General features: G+C 32.0%; 1 protein-coding gene across 1 annotated transcript in view; it reads left to right on the top strand.

Moving 5' to 3' along the window:
- Nucleotides 1–5,625, top strand: part of LOC132946906 (NK1 transcription factor-related protein 2-like) — a 30,031-nt gene extending 24,406 nt beyond the window's left edge. Inside the window, exon 2 of the mRNA XM_061017023.1 lies at nucleotides 1,867–5,625. Within this exon, the coding sequence (XP_060873006.1) occupies nucleotides 1,867–2,492 (626 nt within the window). The 3' untranslated portion in view covers nucleotides 2,493–5,625. The remainder of the gene's footprint in view (nucleotides 1–1,866) is intronic.
- The last annotated feature ends 13,118 nt before the right edge of the window (nucleotides 5,626–18,743 follow it).

Raw genomic sequence — 18,743 nt, 5'->3', positions numbered from 1 at the left:
GCGGGTAGTAAAATACTGAACACAATTCACTGTAATAAAGCTAATTTATCAAAATAAATATTATTATGTACCTACCTATTATACCTGCCTTATGGGCAGGTATACGCTTTGCGTTTTAACTTGTGCAAACAACGAGTGGCATTTGTTTTCCGGGAAAACGAAATTGGATTGTGTAAGTACAAATAATATTCTAGTTGAGTCGTTTGAATTTTTAATGGAATATTTTATGACCTTCTGCATAAGAAAATCGGACGGTAAAACCGAAAAAAAAAAAACAGTTTCACACTGCGAGATTTCCCCTCATTCGGTAATCATTAAAAAAAAAAAAAAACGTCATTCGTTATGCACGCGGCACGGACGATATCGGACGATAATTTCGTCGAAAAAGCGTAAACTTTATCGGCTGTTTTAAACCGCGTACTTACCCATGATACCTATATATATATATATATATATATTTATAAAAAAAAACCCAACTCAATTAGTCATATCGTGGGCGGAAAAACGGTCGGACGTATCTTTTAGAGGATTCGTTCAAACGCGACGACAACCCTTGACGACGTTCGTACGCTATGGCGGCGATCATAATAATAGTAATAATATCAAGTGCGGGGCGATTCTCGGAAAACAAAAAGTTACCCCTCCGGAAACGAGACCGACTTCGTACATAATATAATATTGTATAAACGCGCTGTAGCGGTGCGTATAAAATGTTTATAATGTTGTTCGGAACGCTTGTCCGCGGACCACGAACACCCGATTTGTCTTGTGTGGTGAACGACATCGTAGGTGCAAAAAAAAAGAAAAAGTCCCCATTTGTATTTTTTATATTTTGTCTGAGCTCTCTGCAGTATAACCAGCTGCGGGTTATAGCCCTAGGTGTGCAACGGTGGTACACGACCGCAGTATAAAGATCCTGTTTCAAAGTCTATATAATACGCTTATTTTATCTTTTTTTCTCTCTCTCTCTCTCTTGAATTTACCACGCAGTTTGTTTATTATATATAACATAAATTCATTGTAGTTAAGATTGTACATGGCTCTCTATAATCTCCAACACGAGCTATAAAAGAGATGTATAATCACGTTTGATATTTACAATTTATTTTTTATGTAAGCAATAATGATTAAAAAAATATACGAGATCTTTGCTAACGTTTTTCGATTTCTAGACGACCGCCACACAACGTTATAATAATATTAACAGTATTATATTATTATTTTTGTACCTATAGAGGCCGGCAGAAACGTGTTTGTATTTATCTTTCATATAAATTATTATATAAAGAGCATTGTTTTAGTAGTTATTCGCCAATCCCCGAAACCGCTTATCCAATTGACACAGAATTTTGCCCATTTCGTTTTTTAACCTAAGACCAACTGTTTGCTGCTGTAGGGTGGCTCACACAGGAATTTCGTTTTGGATCACGAAAACCGAATATTTTCTTGTTTATATAATTATAATACGAGTAAGCTCGCCATTGCAGGTTACAGAAATAAAAGATAACTATATTTAATCTATATCTTTAGTAGGTACCTATGGTAAAAGCGGAAATGTTTGTCCGTGTTTGTGTAAGCGATCCACAGCCAAGTCCATCGCTATTGGTTCAATAACAAACCATATTAATGTGATGCATAAAAAAATCGTTCGGAATCGCGTATTCGTATAAAATAGGTAAATAATGATTATTAACATCTTCGCGATTCCGAAAATCTTCGAAATCTTCCCCTACCGGCACGACCCTTCCCTCGGTCGGGTAGTTCGACTACGATTTATTTGTATATAATTTAATATAATATAATTTAATTTATTTAATTCACTATAAATACGTACTCATCGTCGTCATCGACTGTTGTTGTTCACAGGCGAAGAATGTTCGCGCAACTACATAATGGACGAGGACGACGAGGACATCAGCGTGAGCGGCGACGGTTGTGGCAGCGACATGAGCGACGACCGGGACAAGGTCAGTGGCGACGGCAGTTCGTCGACTGGCGTCGGAGGTGGCGCGAAAAAGTCCAAGTCGTCTTCCGACCACTGTGGCGGAGGCGGTGGTGGCGGCGGAGGTGGAGGCGGTTCGAAAAACGGAGGCAGCGGCAAACCGCGGCGGGCCCGGACGGCGTTCACGTACGAACAGCTGGTGGCGCTCGAGAACAAGTTCAAGACGACGCGGTACCTGTCGGTGTGCGAGCGGCTCAACCTGGCGCTGTCGCTGTCGCTCACCGAGACCCAGGTGAAGATATGGTTCCAGAACAGGCGGACCAAGTGGAAGAAGCAGAACCCCGGGCTGGACGTGAACAGCCCGACGGTGCCGCCGCCCGGCCCGGCCGGGTCGTCGGCCACCGGCGGGCCGCCGTTCTTCCACCCGCTGGCCTACTCGGCCGCGCACCACTACCAGACGCAGAGCTACTCGGCCGCCGCGGCCGCCGCGTACTTCCACCACCTGGGCGCGCACCACTCCACGATCGGCGGCCACCACCCGCCGTCGTAATGGCCCGTCACCCGTTCCTAAATATTGCAATAATATTATAATAACGCGACCGCGTGCCCCCTGCACCGTCCACGGCGGCCGGCGCGCGACGACCGCGGCGAGACGGCGTCCGCCAGATCTCAAAATAATAATAATAATAATTGTGTACGTTATTGTCATAATTTGTTCGCCGCCGAGCCGGAGACGACTTCGGCGGGCCGACGAGACACCGCGACGACAATAATAATATTTATATTACAACGGTGTACAGTTGTAGTCGCCACTGATTTTCGCCTGTCGGACCGAGCAGTCCCGATTTACACGTACCAACACATGGGAAATAATACCTCTATTGCTCACTGCATGTGAGTTAACCACGATGGTCGATGTGTATTTTTAAGGACATTTTTCCACATAGTTTTAGACCGTTTTCCCGATTTTATCGCATATAATATTTTGACGATAAACGCGTTATTTCCTCGATGTTTTGAAAATATTTTTTTCACATAATTTAAAGTCGTTTTTATTCTTTGACCTTTATCGCATTAGTTATATCGACTTGTCCGGTTAATGCGGACTCGAATGATGCTCTGGACCCTCAAAGTGAATCCAATAAGTGGCAACTACTGCAGCGGTATTATGTAATATTTAAAACGGCACTATTATACGAATATGAGATGCGGTCGGTTCGTTGTAGCACATCGTCCGGAATCGTATTTTTGTTACTAGAATAAACGGTTTTCCTGGACGAAATCTCCGAGTCCAGACCGCTGCAGTTGGGTGTTCACGGCGGCGGTATTCAATGTTATATACCAACAGATAACCGTGAATACCTGGATCCATATAATATCATAGGTATATTACGTATAATATATTATACTATTATGTACCCGCGTATAATGATGATGATAATAATAATAATAATATTATGTCGTCGTGATGTTATGATAATATTTTATAGCCAATGTTTTCCGTACCCCTTCTGCGCCCATCGCCGCAAACCCATATGATAATACTATTATATGTATATTAGGTATCTTGTGTAAACTATTACGATTTTACGTCTTATTCTTGTTACATATTATATCATAACATAATATTATCAATATATTGTAATAATATTATATTGAACAACGGAAATGGTCATTCGTATGGTGATCCGAACCGTGTCCGCAATAGTCGAGCGATCGACACGTATAAAAGCATTTATAATATATTATAATTATTGTACATCCACGTGGATAAAGTTGTTGTTATCATACTAATTATATTATGTATATTGTGTCGTGTCGGTGTAATGACATCAGGCCTTATGAAATGTATCGGTTGGTTTTCGAGCCAAACCTTAGGGTTTATACCTACGTATTATAATACTGCGGGGTGATTCGCGTTGTTCCGTACAAAATTTGAGTAAGAGGTATGCAAATGTAAGATTTCAGAAATTTTCAAAAATCTGGTTACACGTATACCTCAATAAACATAAAAAAAAAATAGGAGATTTGGGGACGACGATATTCTTGTTTTATGATATCTACAAGTTTCAATATGAATCAGACAGATGGGTAAGTGTACACTCAGTGGAATCTTACGTTCATAAAAAAGGTTTTCTATTCGACTGACACATTATGAGAACATTATCGAAGTTTGTACTGAACAGCCTGAATCACTGTGCAGTATATAGGTACGTCATGACACATTTCGTGTAAACTCATCAAATTTATGTATATTTTATATTATTGTTGTTTTGTTTATCTGTTTTTATGTTTATTGTTTGTATTATTATTATTATTATTATATTATTATTACTACTACTACACACTCATCGGCCGAGTCGAGTCGAGGTAATTATCGAAACAGTTTTTTCGTTTGATTTTATTACATATTATATTATCCGACCTGCAAATGCCCATCGATTACATTTTGCAATATTATATCAATTTAATACAAATATAATTACTATTTTTATACACATTATTATTGTTAGATAATATTATGTTATTGTTCATTAAACGTGTTTTTTTATGATTTTTGGCTTTTAACCAACTATACAAAATAATATCATAAAATGTAATGCAGTTAAATCATATATTATTATTATTATTATTGTACTTATACGTTATAGTTATTGTGTGTCGTCGGAATATCGATTTAGCTACGATCTGTGAACTATATTGTATAGGTAAACCGTATCATGCGCATCATAGTCGAACCGGTATGTTTTTTGTTTCTCAAACGTATACCACTCGAACACTCAAAATATAATATAATATAATATATATATATATATTAATACAACATTTTAATATGTATAGGCGTGTACGGCGGCGTACACATACGTCATTATAATATAATTATTACATTGTACTATATAGATTATCACCGTACATAGAATTAGGTCGGTTTTTTATTGTTTGTTCGGTACACGTATACCTACGTATTATTATTGCCTATATGTGTAAATAAACTATAAACGATATTGTATATTATAATATTATTATTATATCGTGTTCGTTGTAAATCACTACCACATGTACAGTATAATAAATTATGAAAAATAAACGGACTACCTATTATGTTCGCTCGTAAGCACTCTTGTTTTCATTTCCAGGCCCATCCCCCTCGCGACTGCGCGCCCGATACCAGCGTGTTATTATCATTATATTATTATGTACAGCTGATATCGTGTGTGTAATATCGTATACCCCCAAATAGCGGCGACACATGTGTGTCCGTACACAAACATTGTAATGTTATATAATAATATATTAGCGGTTGTTATTCTAGCACATTTGTTTTCTCTCTCTCCGCGCGCTAAATCCACGAGGGATTAAACGAGCGCAATTTAAAATAAAATAATAAAAAAAAAAAACGTCGACCGCGATAGTCATTATAATATATATTAGTAAAAACGTGTACGGCAGCGGCGGGCGTCTGTGTACATAAATCATTTTTTTTTTTATTCGACTACTGTGATATTATTATTATTATTATTTTATATTATAACGATCGCGCGGCCGATCTCTCGCGAGACTCGGAGACCGCACGCAACGCAAGCGATTATAAAAACTAAGTAGATCGATGACGTACGTAATGTGCACAGAACGGGTGACGGCGATAACACGTGTGTGTTTCGAACGGCTTTACTCGACCTATATAATACTGTTAGGTCGCGGATAATGATTTGGGATGGATCGCCAGCAAAATAAAAAAAAAAATCAAGTAAATTAAGTGGTGTTTTATTATTTCCGTGGACCACCCCCGAAGTCGAAGGGAAACTTTCTCAATAACGGTTTTACGTAAATCATAAACACAATAATAATATTATTGTACAGGTATAATACAGGTATAATACAGGTATTGTACAGTATAATACAAGGTAACAGAGAGACTTGACGAAAAAAAATTATCTACTAAAACGTATGATAAAAATTGTTAAAATTATATGATTAGTAAATAATTTAAGATATTATACACCCGTGTCAGCAAATTCCCCAAAAAAATATTTTGAAAAAAGTTATTACGTTCCGAATTAATTTAATCAAAAAAATATTGATATTTTCAAAAATTCTAAAAAATTAACTACTTGACTTAGATAAATGTTATATCAAAAAAATTAAATTAAATTTTTTATTTTCAGTGTTAAAAATTAAAATATTTTTTTGTTTGATATTTGTGTAGCGCAAATTACTATAAATTATATATAAAAAAAAGCTGGTAAGTGAATGTCGCTCTGCTGTACAGTAGGTTTCAAGTGAGTATAATGGATTGTATTAAACTTAAATTCAATGATATAGTATCATTGTATAAGAAACACGATTCTGAGCGGAGACGGTTTGTCAGTCTACATATTTTATAATGTTACTAGTATCTATATATTCTATTTTATTTAAACATACAATTTTAAATGTAAGTAACCGGTAATCAGTAACTTTTCGAAAATTTCAAATGTACCTTATACCTTGCACCATTCTAGATAGTTTTTTCAAAAATTTTTCCTGTACATTATAATCGGTAAAAATAATAATAATGATTATTATTATTACTATATATCAGATATATCTTCGTGGATTACTAATTGTAATTACGCCTTAAACCACCAATACAAAATATAATTTTTGTTTTAAACCATCGTTAATAAAATACGCAACAGCTTAATATTTATAAACGTGACATATATTAACTGTCTATATAACAACATATTTTGAACATAACATTTTTAACAATAATAAGTAAAACAAATTGAGTACAAGACAATAATTAGTAATACAGGTAACAATCGTTGGTAAATTTTGTAGTTTACATAACAGCTAGGTATGAGCTTGGATCGCTCACATACAAATCGTGTATTCACACTTGTGACCAATAACCAACAACCATCCTGAATATAACAACAGTAAGTTAGGTGAAGACGTGGTGACGTTAGGCTAGTGAATATTTATAACAACAGTATATTGGTGTGTTGATGTAGTGAAGTATACAGTCTTGCCATATAGTCTTTATCAACACACCAAGATTGTTGTTGTATTCACCTAACCAACTGATGTTTTGTCCGGGCTGGTTGTTGATAGTTTGTCTCAAGTTGGTTTTGACGTTTGATTACTGAAAAAAAAAAAATTATAATATTAATAAAAAAAAACAACGTCTGCACGGTAAATTGGTACAATTTTGAACCGGCTACAACCACTTTGTGCTTATTTACCTAAATTTCAACTATATTATTTACTCACATATTCTCGTGTACGCACTAGTTCACGAACAATAGTTACATGTTTATTAAATAGTTTGTGCACATTTCCAAGTATAACAATAAAAAATAATGATAATAATAGTTTATGATATACAGGGTGCAGTATACAACCTATAACTGGTATTATCCTTGGAATTCAATTTTCACAAAATGTACGAAAAGAGAAATCGTTTAGTTTTTTTTTTGCAGGGGACAATATTATTATTATGATATATTTTGGCCTGATCAAATGGAGATGTCTAGATTTGCATATTATGTCTCGAATTATTCCAACTGTAGATATTATTATAGTAGGTATATATAATTATAATTATAAAGTCGGTTTAAACAATGTATGCATACTAGATTTAATAACACGAAACACTAAACACTTACATGTTACATGGTTATCGATATTTTTTGAATTCGATTTTTTGGACAAAGTCGTGCGTTGGCACTGGTCTGGTACGGGTTTGGCCGGCCGAGACGAGCGACTTTGCTCGGTGGACATTTAAGGGTGGGACGCCGTACACTTTGTTGTCGTACAATGTCAACCGATTTCATGGTGGAAAAACAATCAATTTCAACAAAAGTTATAATAACCATGACATATCATATATTCTTATGTTTCGTTTCACTATAAGTATAGGTACATAACAATAATATTATACTGTACGCATTCATTGAATTTTTATTCGAAAAAATAATTTTTATATGACATCATAGTTCATAACAATCGAAATCTACGTAATATAATATCATATAATGCTGTTTTGTTTATTTTTAATATAATTGGATTGAACTATATTTGAATATGGACACGTCATGAGCGATTCCAAGTTCGTAATATATTATTATTATTATAGTACTGCAGGTGTACAGCTGCGAGTAACGTACACATTAAAAGAGAATGATACAATACATTTATGTTTTAGTCATATTATAGCCTCATAGGCGTTGATCTTAGAGTATGCAGTGGCTAATAAAATGTGTGCGCTCCCGAAAATATAAATTCCTCTAAGTGAATAAAATTATCATTACCGATACGATCGCCACAAACTACTAATTTTACGAAGTCGTGTTTATTGAAAAGGATATAATTTCATTATTTGATTCCCATAATAATTAAACCGTGAACATCGATCGCACACCTACGTCCATTTCGTTATTTTTATTTTTCTAAAAACTGTTATTTTAGACATGGTTCATATTATGCAGCCCTCCTAAAAAAAGCGTCTGCCCCCAGCCAGCAACCTTATAACATGCATACATAGTGCGCACGCCTATATGGTTATAATGACGGTTTATAAATATAAAACAAAAATGAGGTCTTATTGGCCGAATGCTTTAAAATGTTTAATTTAGGATTCACCTTTTAAGCACAACCCATATAATATAATAGTATAATATCACGAATATTACAATAAGACAATGAATACATAATAATATTGTTGCATGTGCCGTAGGTTTATAGAGTACTCAAAAAAGGCCTAAAGTGATTTATTAATATATTATAATATTAATATTACAATAAGCAAGGTGGAACATATTTTGTTTCTATCAGCTTTCACAAGTTTATTAATTTAATTTAATTTAATTTAATGCTCAGGTTTACGTATAAAAACACTAGATATTTGCATCATTACTATTCACTCCCCTATATATGTATTATGGGTCACCAAATGTCATCATTATATATAAAAAGCCTAAATTGTATGTTTCATAAATATTTTAAACCCTTAATTGCGGACTTATCAACTTCTTTATAATGCAATAATATATTTATATATATGTATTATGTAATATACGTACATCATCAGAAGCGGATACTGATCCTAGTTGTGTAAGATTGTTCAGTGACTTTTGATCAAACTGCATTAACTCATAACAAAACTTGGCACTGTATTTAATCTAAAAAAACATTATCAAAGTTACATAACTTAATTCTTAGTAATATTATTATAATCGTTTCTTATGAACCAATGACATAGTGCAAGTTCAAGTAGCCTGCAATGTTTCATACCCCATAAAAACATTGAAAAACAATGCTTGGCAATGCATTTCACAGTCAGATTTTTAGGCTTAACCTATATAATGATAATATTAATTGACAATTGGTAAACATAATATAATATCAAAATAAATATGTATATATGCTCAAAAAGATACATATCGTATAGCGCAAACGTAAAATGATAACGAACGTACCTACTGACAACTTGTGACGAACCGCCAATAAAAAAGAGGAAAACGGGAGATAGTCAACCTACTCAAAGTTTAAAATCTAATGTAAAACAATTATTATTTAATTTTTACTACATTACTATAGTAATATACATTGAATTAATTAAATGTCGATATTACATATCGTATAGCGCAAACTTAAAATGATAACGAACATTAATAATTTTATTATGATTTCATCGTATAGTGTAAACGTAAAATGACAACGAACGTACTGGAAACATGTGATAAACCGCTGACCAAAAAGAGAAAAACAGAAGATAATCTTTATTTTCAACTGAATCAATGTTTGAAATCTAATGTAAAACAATTATTATTTAATTTTTACTACATTACATTACATTATTCTACACTGAATTTTTTTATGTTGATATCTTCGTATAGCGCAAACGTAAGATAATTACAAACGTACCTACTGACAACTTGTGACGAACCGCCAATAAAAAAGAGGAAAACTGGAGATAGTCAACCTACTCAAAGTTTAAAATCTAATGTAAAACAATTATTATTTAATTTTTACTACATTACTATAATAATATACATTGAATTAATTAAACGTCGATATTACATATCGTATAGCGCAAACTTAAAATGATAACGAACGTAATGTATGATATAACGTATGATGAACCGCCGATCAAAAAGAGGAAAACAGGAGATAATCAACTTACTACTACACATAGTATGGAAGTATGTTCCATACTATGTAGTAAATAATAAAATAATAATTGTTTTACATTAGATTTCAAAATTTGAGTAAGTTGATTATCTCTTGTTTTCCTCTTTTTGATCGGCGGTTCATCATACGTTAACATTACGTTCGTTATCATTTTAAGTTTGCGCTATACGATATGTAATATCGACATTTAATTAATTCAATGTAGAATATTATAGTAATGTAGTAAACATTAAATAATAATTGTTTTACATTAGATTTTAAACTTTGAGTAGGTTGACTATCTCCAGTTTTCCTCTTTTTTATTGGCGGTTCGTCACAAGTTGTCAGTAGGTACGTTTGTAATTATCTTACGTTTGCGCTATACGAAGATATCAACATAAAAAAATTCAGTGTAGAATAATGTAATGTAATGTAGTAAAAATTAAATAATAATTGTTTTACATTAGATTTCAAACATTGATTCAGTTGAAAACAAAGATTATCTTCTGTTTTTCTCTTTTTGGTCAGCGGTTTATCACATGTTTCCAGTACGTTCGTTGTCATTTTACGTTTACACTATACGATGAAATCATAATAAAATTATTTAATGTAGAATATAATACCTGTAGTACCTACCTACTATGATAATATAAGTACATTATCATTGCTATTTGATGTTGTTACTTATTATATAGATTAAACTTAAAATGGAATTAACAATTTCCAATGATGAATAACTGTTTACAAAAAATAGTCATGTTAAAGAAATAATTGCTTCTACTCGAACGGTTCAAATAAGATATTTACATTCGTTTCGATTTTTCGTTCAAGCAAAGTATACAATAATATGATATAATAATAATTGAATGCAACAATTCAATATATATTATTATAATAATAGTATAATAGAGGATTTATATTATCCGTGATAAGATAAGAATATAAAATTAATGTTTTAGTGGACAGTTTATAAATTTAAAGCTTATAATTCATAAGTGTAATCGTAAAATATTCATATTCGTTGCCCATAAAAAATCACAGCTCTTGAAAAATTGTCATTGTTCAACTTTTTTTGCGTATAACTCGTTGCAGTAAGTGCAACTCAGATACCCTGGTAGGCAATGTGTGAAAATTAGATTTGATGCATTCTTGTACCTGTTATATTGTAATAAATATTGATTTCTACTAATTATTTCTCCTATAACCAATAGAAACCATTTATAAACAAAAATGTTCAAAGTAAATCTCAAAATCGCTGTTTGAGCACCTCCTCGGGTTGGACTTGATGATTTAATTACTCATAACACTTCCCACTAACCTTTCTATTGGTGAAAGAATTTTTGAATTCGGTCAAGTAGTTTTTGAGCTAATTCGTTACAAACTAACAAACCTTTCCTCTTTATATATTAAGTATAGATATAGATAAGTGTAATCCATTTGTATGTAGTTAATAATAATAACAATAATATTTTACACCTTTAGGTATATATAATATCATCAACAATACGTACCGAACCAACGTCGTCGGAGGATTTCGCTCCAACAATCTGCTATTGTTGAGCCCACATTCTTTCGTACTCCAAAAACTTAATATCCAATGCCAAATCAAACATTATTTTAGTTATACGCATTACGCACAGATACGCGATTTACTGCCAAGTGGAATTTTCACAGCGAAACGGCGTGGGCAACTAGGTGCATATACAATTACGGATTTGCGTTTATTTGAATGTCGGTATCCAATGTTATATAATAACATAGGTATAATGTCGAGTACACCAGGGTTACGTATATTACGTAGATTTAATATTATATTATAGACTAGCTCTAAGTGAAACTCGGACGCCTGTTGGACTCGCTGAGAGTGGGTACCGATCTTGGAGTAAGAGTCGTTTGAATTATAAAAGTCGCGACAGTTGAAAGACGAAAGTTTAGGATTTGTGATAAGGATTATTGATATGGTTTGGAGATAAGGATTGGCGTAGTGGCGGGAAGGTTTAAAAGTTTGAGCGTCTAGCAATCTGTTACGAACGTTGTATGGATAGGCTGGACACGATCTAGTATTGTATATTGAATATGTATTGGATAAGTAATTACTGCCATCGTTCGTATGGTACTTTTTGTTGTTAAAAAGTGTAGAGTCGATGCCGTATTCGATTGTATAGCTATCAGTTATTAAATCACATAGGTAGGGTTTATGTTGTACAAACAAAAAAAAACATAAAAAAAAAATAACTAATATACTTATTGGTCTGTTTTGTTTAACACTTAATACCTATATACTAAATAAGCAATGCGGATTCGCCTTATTGTCTCCTGTTGAAACAAATCTTTTAATTTTTTTTAGAGATCATTATAAAATTGGGTTGTGTAGTATGTTATATTTAAAACTTTACGGTCCATATAAAAAGTCAATGCTTGCAGTAATAACGAATCGTAAAGCCCAAGCTTTAAATCAAATTATTATAGTGCTTAAACTGTGCCTATTGTTATTTCTTATCGCGTAATGGTGGACGTGTCGTTACTTGCGTGCTGTAGTTCTTAGGGTTTTCCTATTTTGTGTGTAGTAGCATCGTCTAGATAATATGCCATTGACGATTTCTGTAGACATCAATAATATTATGGGCTAGACTTCACCGATTGATAACAATATTATTAAACTAAAATTATAGTGCTTGTGTTGACATTTACAAACTTAATACTTCGTGTTTATAATGGTAAGTAAAAAAATATTTTTAACTTCAATAGTGTGTTCCTATTATCACAGAACAATATAGAAGCGACACTCGGTCGGCAGGTCGGGTTTGTGTATCACTACGGTATGAAGTATTGGGGAAACAGATTAACAAAACGCGCTCTGGTGGAAACAATTTGTACCTTCCAATTCGGGATGTATAGATATAGTTTTAAATTGGTTATTTTACTTTTTATAATAAATTAATTTTGGTATCGAAACATTATACGCTTTTATGGCTAACTGTATACGTTGGTAAGTACAATTTCTACTAATATTATCAAATACATTCAAATACACTTCACTTAAAGGAAAATAAATGCGAAATGTCGGGAAAATACATACAATCACCCGACTCCACGTAGGGGGGAACCCGTCCCTAACCATCAGTATGATAGTCGTCGAAAGCGCTCCCAGTGTTAATCTGTCCTGCCAATCGGACTCGAAAAATTGTACCGTATCTGTAATCTGATAAGATGTCGGTAACGTGTATCCATATTTGTTACGATATTATAAAAAAACGGAATATGAAAGTATGTTGCATATTTTGAAGATTTTCAGGACATGTTTGCAAGGGCTACAGCCTATAATATTGTACAGATCAGTTATAAGTAATAACTAAACAAAATGACAAAATTGTTTTTAATATGACTATAGAAGGTAATAAAAAAAAACTAATTGTTTGCACTATATTTTTTCTAATAAAATGATTATTGTTTGTACATTTTTAGCTAACAAATCCCTTTTATTTTTTTAAATGTTTTTTTTAAAACAGCCTACGCCCCTGCAGTGGTATCCCGATCCTCGACACCGATGAAAACGATATAGGGGTGCCGCTGGTGTTGGATATCCGTCAGAGGGATACATTTTCGCCTGACTCACCATTTTGCAGATTACCGAAACCTGAGATAACCTGCTCGGAGATATTGCGATGGACTTTCAGGTTTACTACGTCAACACGAGTTTGGTCTCGGAGACTGTACCCACCCCATCAACCACAAATCATTATCGAAGCTTATATATCGTTCAGCTGTTATGTATTAAAGTCTCGTGAAAACACATTTACATAAGACATGCACAACATACATAACAGTAATAATTCCGACATGTGTTAAACATAAACGAATCGACTTTACTAATGCTCAAATCCTAAAATAAATACAAAATAAATATCGACTTAAATTGTTTTGATAACGTCTCGCTGCAGTGTGTATCGTTAATTTGTCAAAGAAAACATTTTCTGGTGAAATATTAATGGAAAAATGTATTTATGGAACGATTTTCGTCACATTACGAGTTAAAGTGCTCAATGCTGTTTAATATTTACGTTTTCTGCAGTGTTTTAAATCAGTGGATCTCAAACTTTCTTTGCCCACGGCCCCTTGAATATTTTCTAAAAATTCTGGAACACCATATTATGCACAGTATACACGAATAGCATTTATTGTATGTAGTTATGAGTTGCAAATTACAATCAAACATACATAATTTATTGTTTTGAAAAAATATGTAATATTTCTATACTATGCTTTTTTTTTTAAATTAGCTATATACCTAAATAAATGTATAGGTTATAAATTATAAGGCTTCAAATGACAATTAATCTATAATTTGTATTTTTATTTAATTTTATAATAAATATACAATCTATACTACTTATCATAATAAGTTTATGTTAAGAGAAACTGAAAACATATGATATGCGTGATTAATAAGTCTACCCACTAGTGACTCTTTGCTTGAGACAATAGGTACATAAATAATAAATTTGTAATTGTGTCGGTACGATAGCATTCACAAACCTGTATCAAAAATAAAACATAGTGGACAATTAGAACAAACCACGCAGAAATTGTATCATTTCAACCACACTAAAATGAGTTTATAATACCTACAGTAATATAGAATTTTTAATTTTAAAAACTGAGTAAAATACTATTCATATGAATATAAAATATTTGTTTATATTTCCAAAGAGTCCATGGCACATCTAACCTAAGTTCACGACAGTCAGGTTGAGAATCATTGGTTAAAATAAATTCCAAAAACAAAACATTTAAGTTACGACTTTTTAGTATTGTAAGTTTTAAGGTTATAAGCTGCAAACAATAATACATTCATGTGAAGACGATTTCAAAATTACAGTTAATTAGTTATAGGAATACGAGTACCTATTTATAGCATTTAAAATTAAAATTATCTATCCGATATTAGGTTTGAGTATACTCGTTAAATAATACAATTTATACATTTTAGTATTGACTGTATTTTAAAAAAAAATATTTAAAAAATGACATTGTAAAAATGAATATTATAAAAATACTTGAATAATCTGATCAAAGAATAAAACGCTAATCTATAGCAAGGATGATCATAGGTAGTTTAATGATAATTGATAATCACTCCAGTGTTAGCTTAAAAACAGTAATGGACAAATTTATAAAAAATTAAAACACCCGCCGATTGTATCCTGCAAAATTGAATCGAGGATAGATAATATATTTTATAACTCCACATTATAATACTTTAAATCAACATGATTTTACCAAACTATATAATAACTACATAAATTAAAAATGTTTACGATTGTAACAAAATGTACGGTTTTCATTGGAATTTAATTATCTTTAATATTATTTACTGTCAAGTATATAAATATTATAAATTAAATGTATAATTCGTCAAGTATAATTGTCATGTATGTATATAATATTTATCATTCATAACCTATACAATGATAGTATTGTGAACTACAAATATTGAACAGCAAACAAAAATATTGTATTGAAATGCAATTGTTAAATTAGAGTGAAACGGGTAAAATGCAATACGTAAAATTGAATGTATTTTCAATCTGGATCGACTAGAATAATACAGTTCTATACAGGAATAGTGAATTAATTACGATTTATCGTACCACATTGGATATGAATTATTTATACATTCATTTTTCTTCTTCTATAAATCACAACTTTTCTTAGGACTGTATTTTATATTTTTTTGAAAAAAGCTCACTAGAATAATATTCTAACTTGAACCGTTTGAAATATTTTTTAGCCATAAATATAAGCGTATACTTTCTTAAAAGGTTTTTAATCGAAGTGTGATTTATTATTCGGGAAAATGTAAATAATATATTCCACTCACTTTCTGCAGAACTGTTGGTGACAGGCCTAATATAGGCTTCAGAAAATGTTAAATGTCAACATATAATATCTCGAACAAGAAGTTGAATTTGATTTGTGGTGATAATATAATAGTATTGTAAAAAAAATCAATTTAATGTTGGTAGAACTTACCAAGGACGCCGTATATGTATAATAGATGGAACCGAGTACCGACTTTACCTACATTACACATAAGTTGTAATTTTCTCTCGATATGAAGTAATCGAAAACCCTATAAAAGTATTAACGCAAAATACATACATCAACTTTAGAACAAAAATCATAATATTAAAATAATATTAAAATAATAGATATTTGAAATGAAAATTATTTTTATTTAGTGAGCAGATAGAGCAACATAACTAGACTATAAAAATATTGTAAGATGTATAAATAATATTATACAAAAGACGTTAACGTTTATTAGCGACAAAATCATTGAAATATTATAATAATATAATATAATATTACTTAACTATATAGGTAATATTTTTTTATATAATAATAATAAATAGGTACCTTATTAAATGTGTGTATTATAGCTGGTTCGTATAAAATATATTAATGTTTATGAGTAAAAAATAAATGAAACCAATGGTTCATATTTTGTCATTTCAAAAGCAAGTATCGTGTTTCCAATAAGTCCCGGAGGCCGTTTAATATTACAGTGTATAATATTTAATTTAAAAATTACTTTCGGCTATCCTTCGAATTTTATGGTATACCAATTATATATTATATCATATAAATAATATACCTACCCCAAAGTTCATAGGCTATTGATTTCCGTATCGTATTATTTGCCGCACACAATCAACCGAAGCATATAATGACTTTTCAAATCACAGCAGTAAAAAACGAAAATTGTTACTTTTTAGTTTTTACGCTAACGTGCGATATTGTTTATTATGCGAAATAATAATAAATAACAATATATTGATGGAATTTCTTCGTAGCTACGGATTTTTTTCCCGTTAAAATATTATACAGAAATATTAATTCAACGAAACATATAAGTACCTATATACATAATCACCTATATAGGCATAGTAAATAATCGATTAAATATAAACAAATTACCAAAATATAGATTCGTTATTCGTGACAAACATATTACAGGTAATGGTGGTTGGGCGGTTTATACTTATATTATATATATACTATATAGTAAATAGTACCTAGGTACCCAACCACTTGAGTACTACCTACAGGTCGTTCGGTAGTTAAATACTGTTCACTGTAGTAAACTGGTATATAGTATATATTATCCGAGTGAGCTGGTAATTATATGTGGATTTTTGCAGTATAATATTCGCCATAGGTTCAGATTTCATCGACACCTCGTGATAAAAAATGACGACCAGCTGCAGTTATAGCGCACCGTTAACATATATATAATAACTATTATTCCAGACGGATTAGATCATAAAATGATTTCGTAATCGACCACAGATTGGTACTTACCCAGTTATACACGTGAGGATTGAAGTTTTCTGCTGCGGTATTGCGATATACCTGTAAATAGGTAAGTCATATCCGCGTCCGCGATGTTTAGAAGACTAAATAGACTACCTACGACTGCTAACCTGTCGATGGTCGCAAAATCGTTTCAATATTATATTATTATAATAATATGTTATGTACTATTGGTTCGGGATATTATTCGGTTATTATTTATTATCGAATCTATAAAGTTATTTGATATTTTGATGGCTTAAGGATATCAATATATTTTTACGGCTTAGTTTTTGTGTGTAGTACGCCCACCGGCTATTACTTATTTGGTTTATGATATTCCGTATACATAAGCAATATAATATGTAGTACCTACCTACATTATAATAATATGTAAGTATCGTGTTACTGTAAAAAAATCCCGACATCCGATCCCGATACTATTATAATTGTATTTTTAGTTTCATATTTATCACTGAATGTTTTCGGCTGAACCATATCAACTGTGAGAAATGAAATTTGTTTTACTAAATGTATAATAATATCTCGTCGACTTAGTCAACAGTTCAATCCAATTCAAAATAATGATGACTTATAGTTAACTAGTCAACATATATAATTTATGTATTGTCCGATCCATATAGTTTATTCTTATATTTTGTACCTCCTTCAACGACATGTTATATACGCGTCATATTAATCTTACTATGGAAAGTATTTTTAACCGCGTTTCGAATCCGACCACGTAATTTTCGTAATTCATTTCTGCGTGACTACGAAAAAAATTCGCACATATGGATTTTTTTTTTTTTTAAACCCTCTTATTTCGAACGAGAACGATAGATCTATAAAATGATTATTTTAATGAGCCTTCAATTCACAGTCTGCAGCAGTGCAGCAGTGATCCCACATAGGACTACACATCCGGTCATATTTCATCCTTAACTATGCATCCTTAACTTAATGTATAATAATATGCTGCAGTGGTGTCATAATTTAATTTTGTAACGTATACATATATTTTGCACGATTGTCGCGCGTTCCGTCGAGATCAACTGTTTCAGAACAGATTGCACAATATTAGTCCGTTTAAATAATAATAATATTAAAAAACAACAACTACATTGTATATACATTAATATTGTTATCGACAGCCGACACTCACTCGTCAGCGTTTCAAACTTGCGCAGCGACGACGAATTCGAAATCGAAACTGGTTTATACGTCGTACCTATAATATGATGTGTGGTAGTCGCTGAAAAATAAAAAAACGAAATCGGAAACCGTC

This window comes from Metopolophium dirhodum, chromosome 6 (genome assembly GCF_019925205.1).
Source record: "Metopolophium dirhodum isolate CAU chromosome 6, ASM1992520v1, whole genome shotgun sequence".
NCBI lineage: Eukaryota > Metazoa > Arthropoda > Insecta > Hemiptera > Aphididae > Metopolophium > Metopolophium dirhodum.
This window is presented reverse-complemented; position numbering and strand designations above follow the sequence as displayed.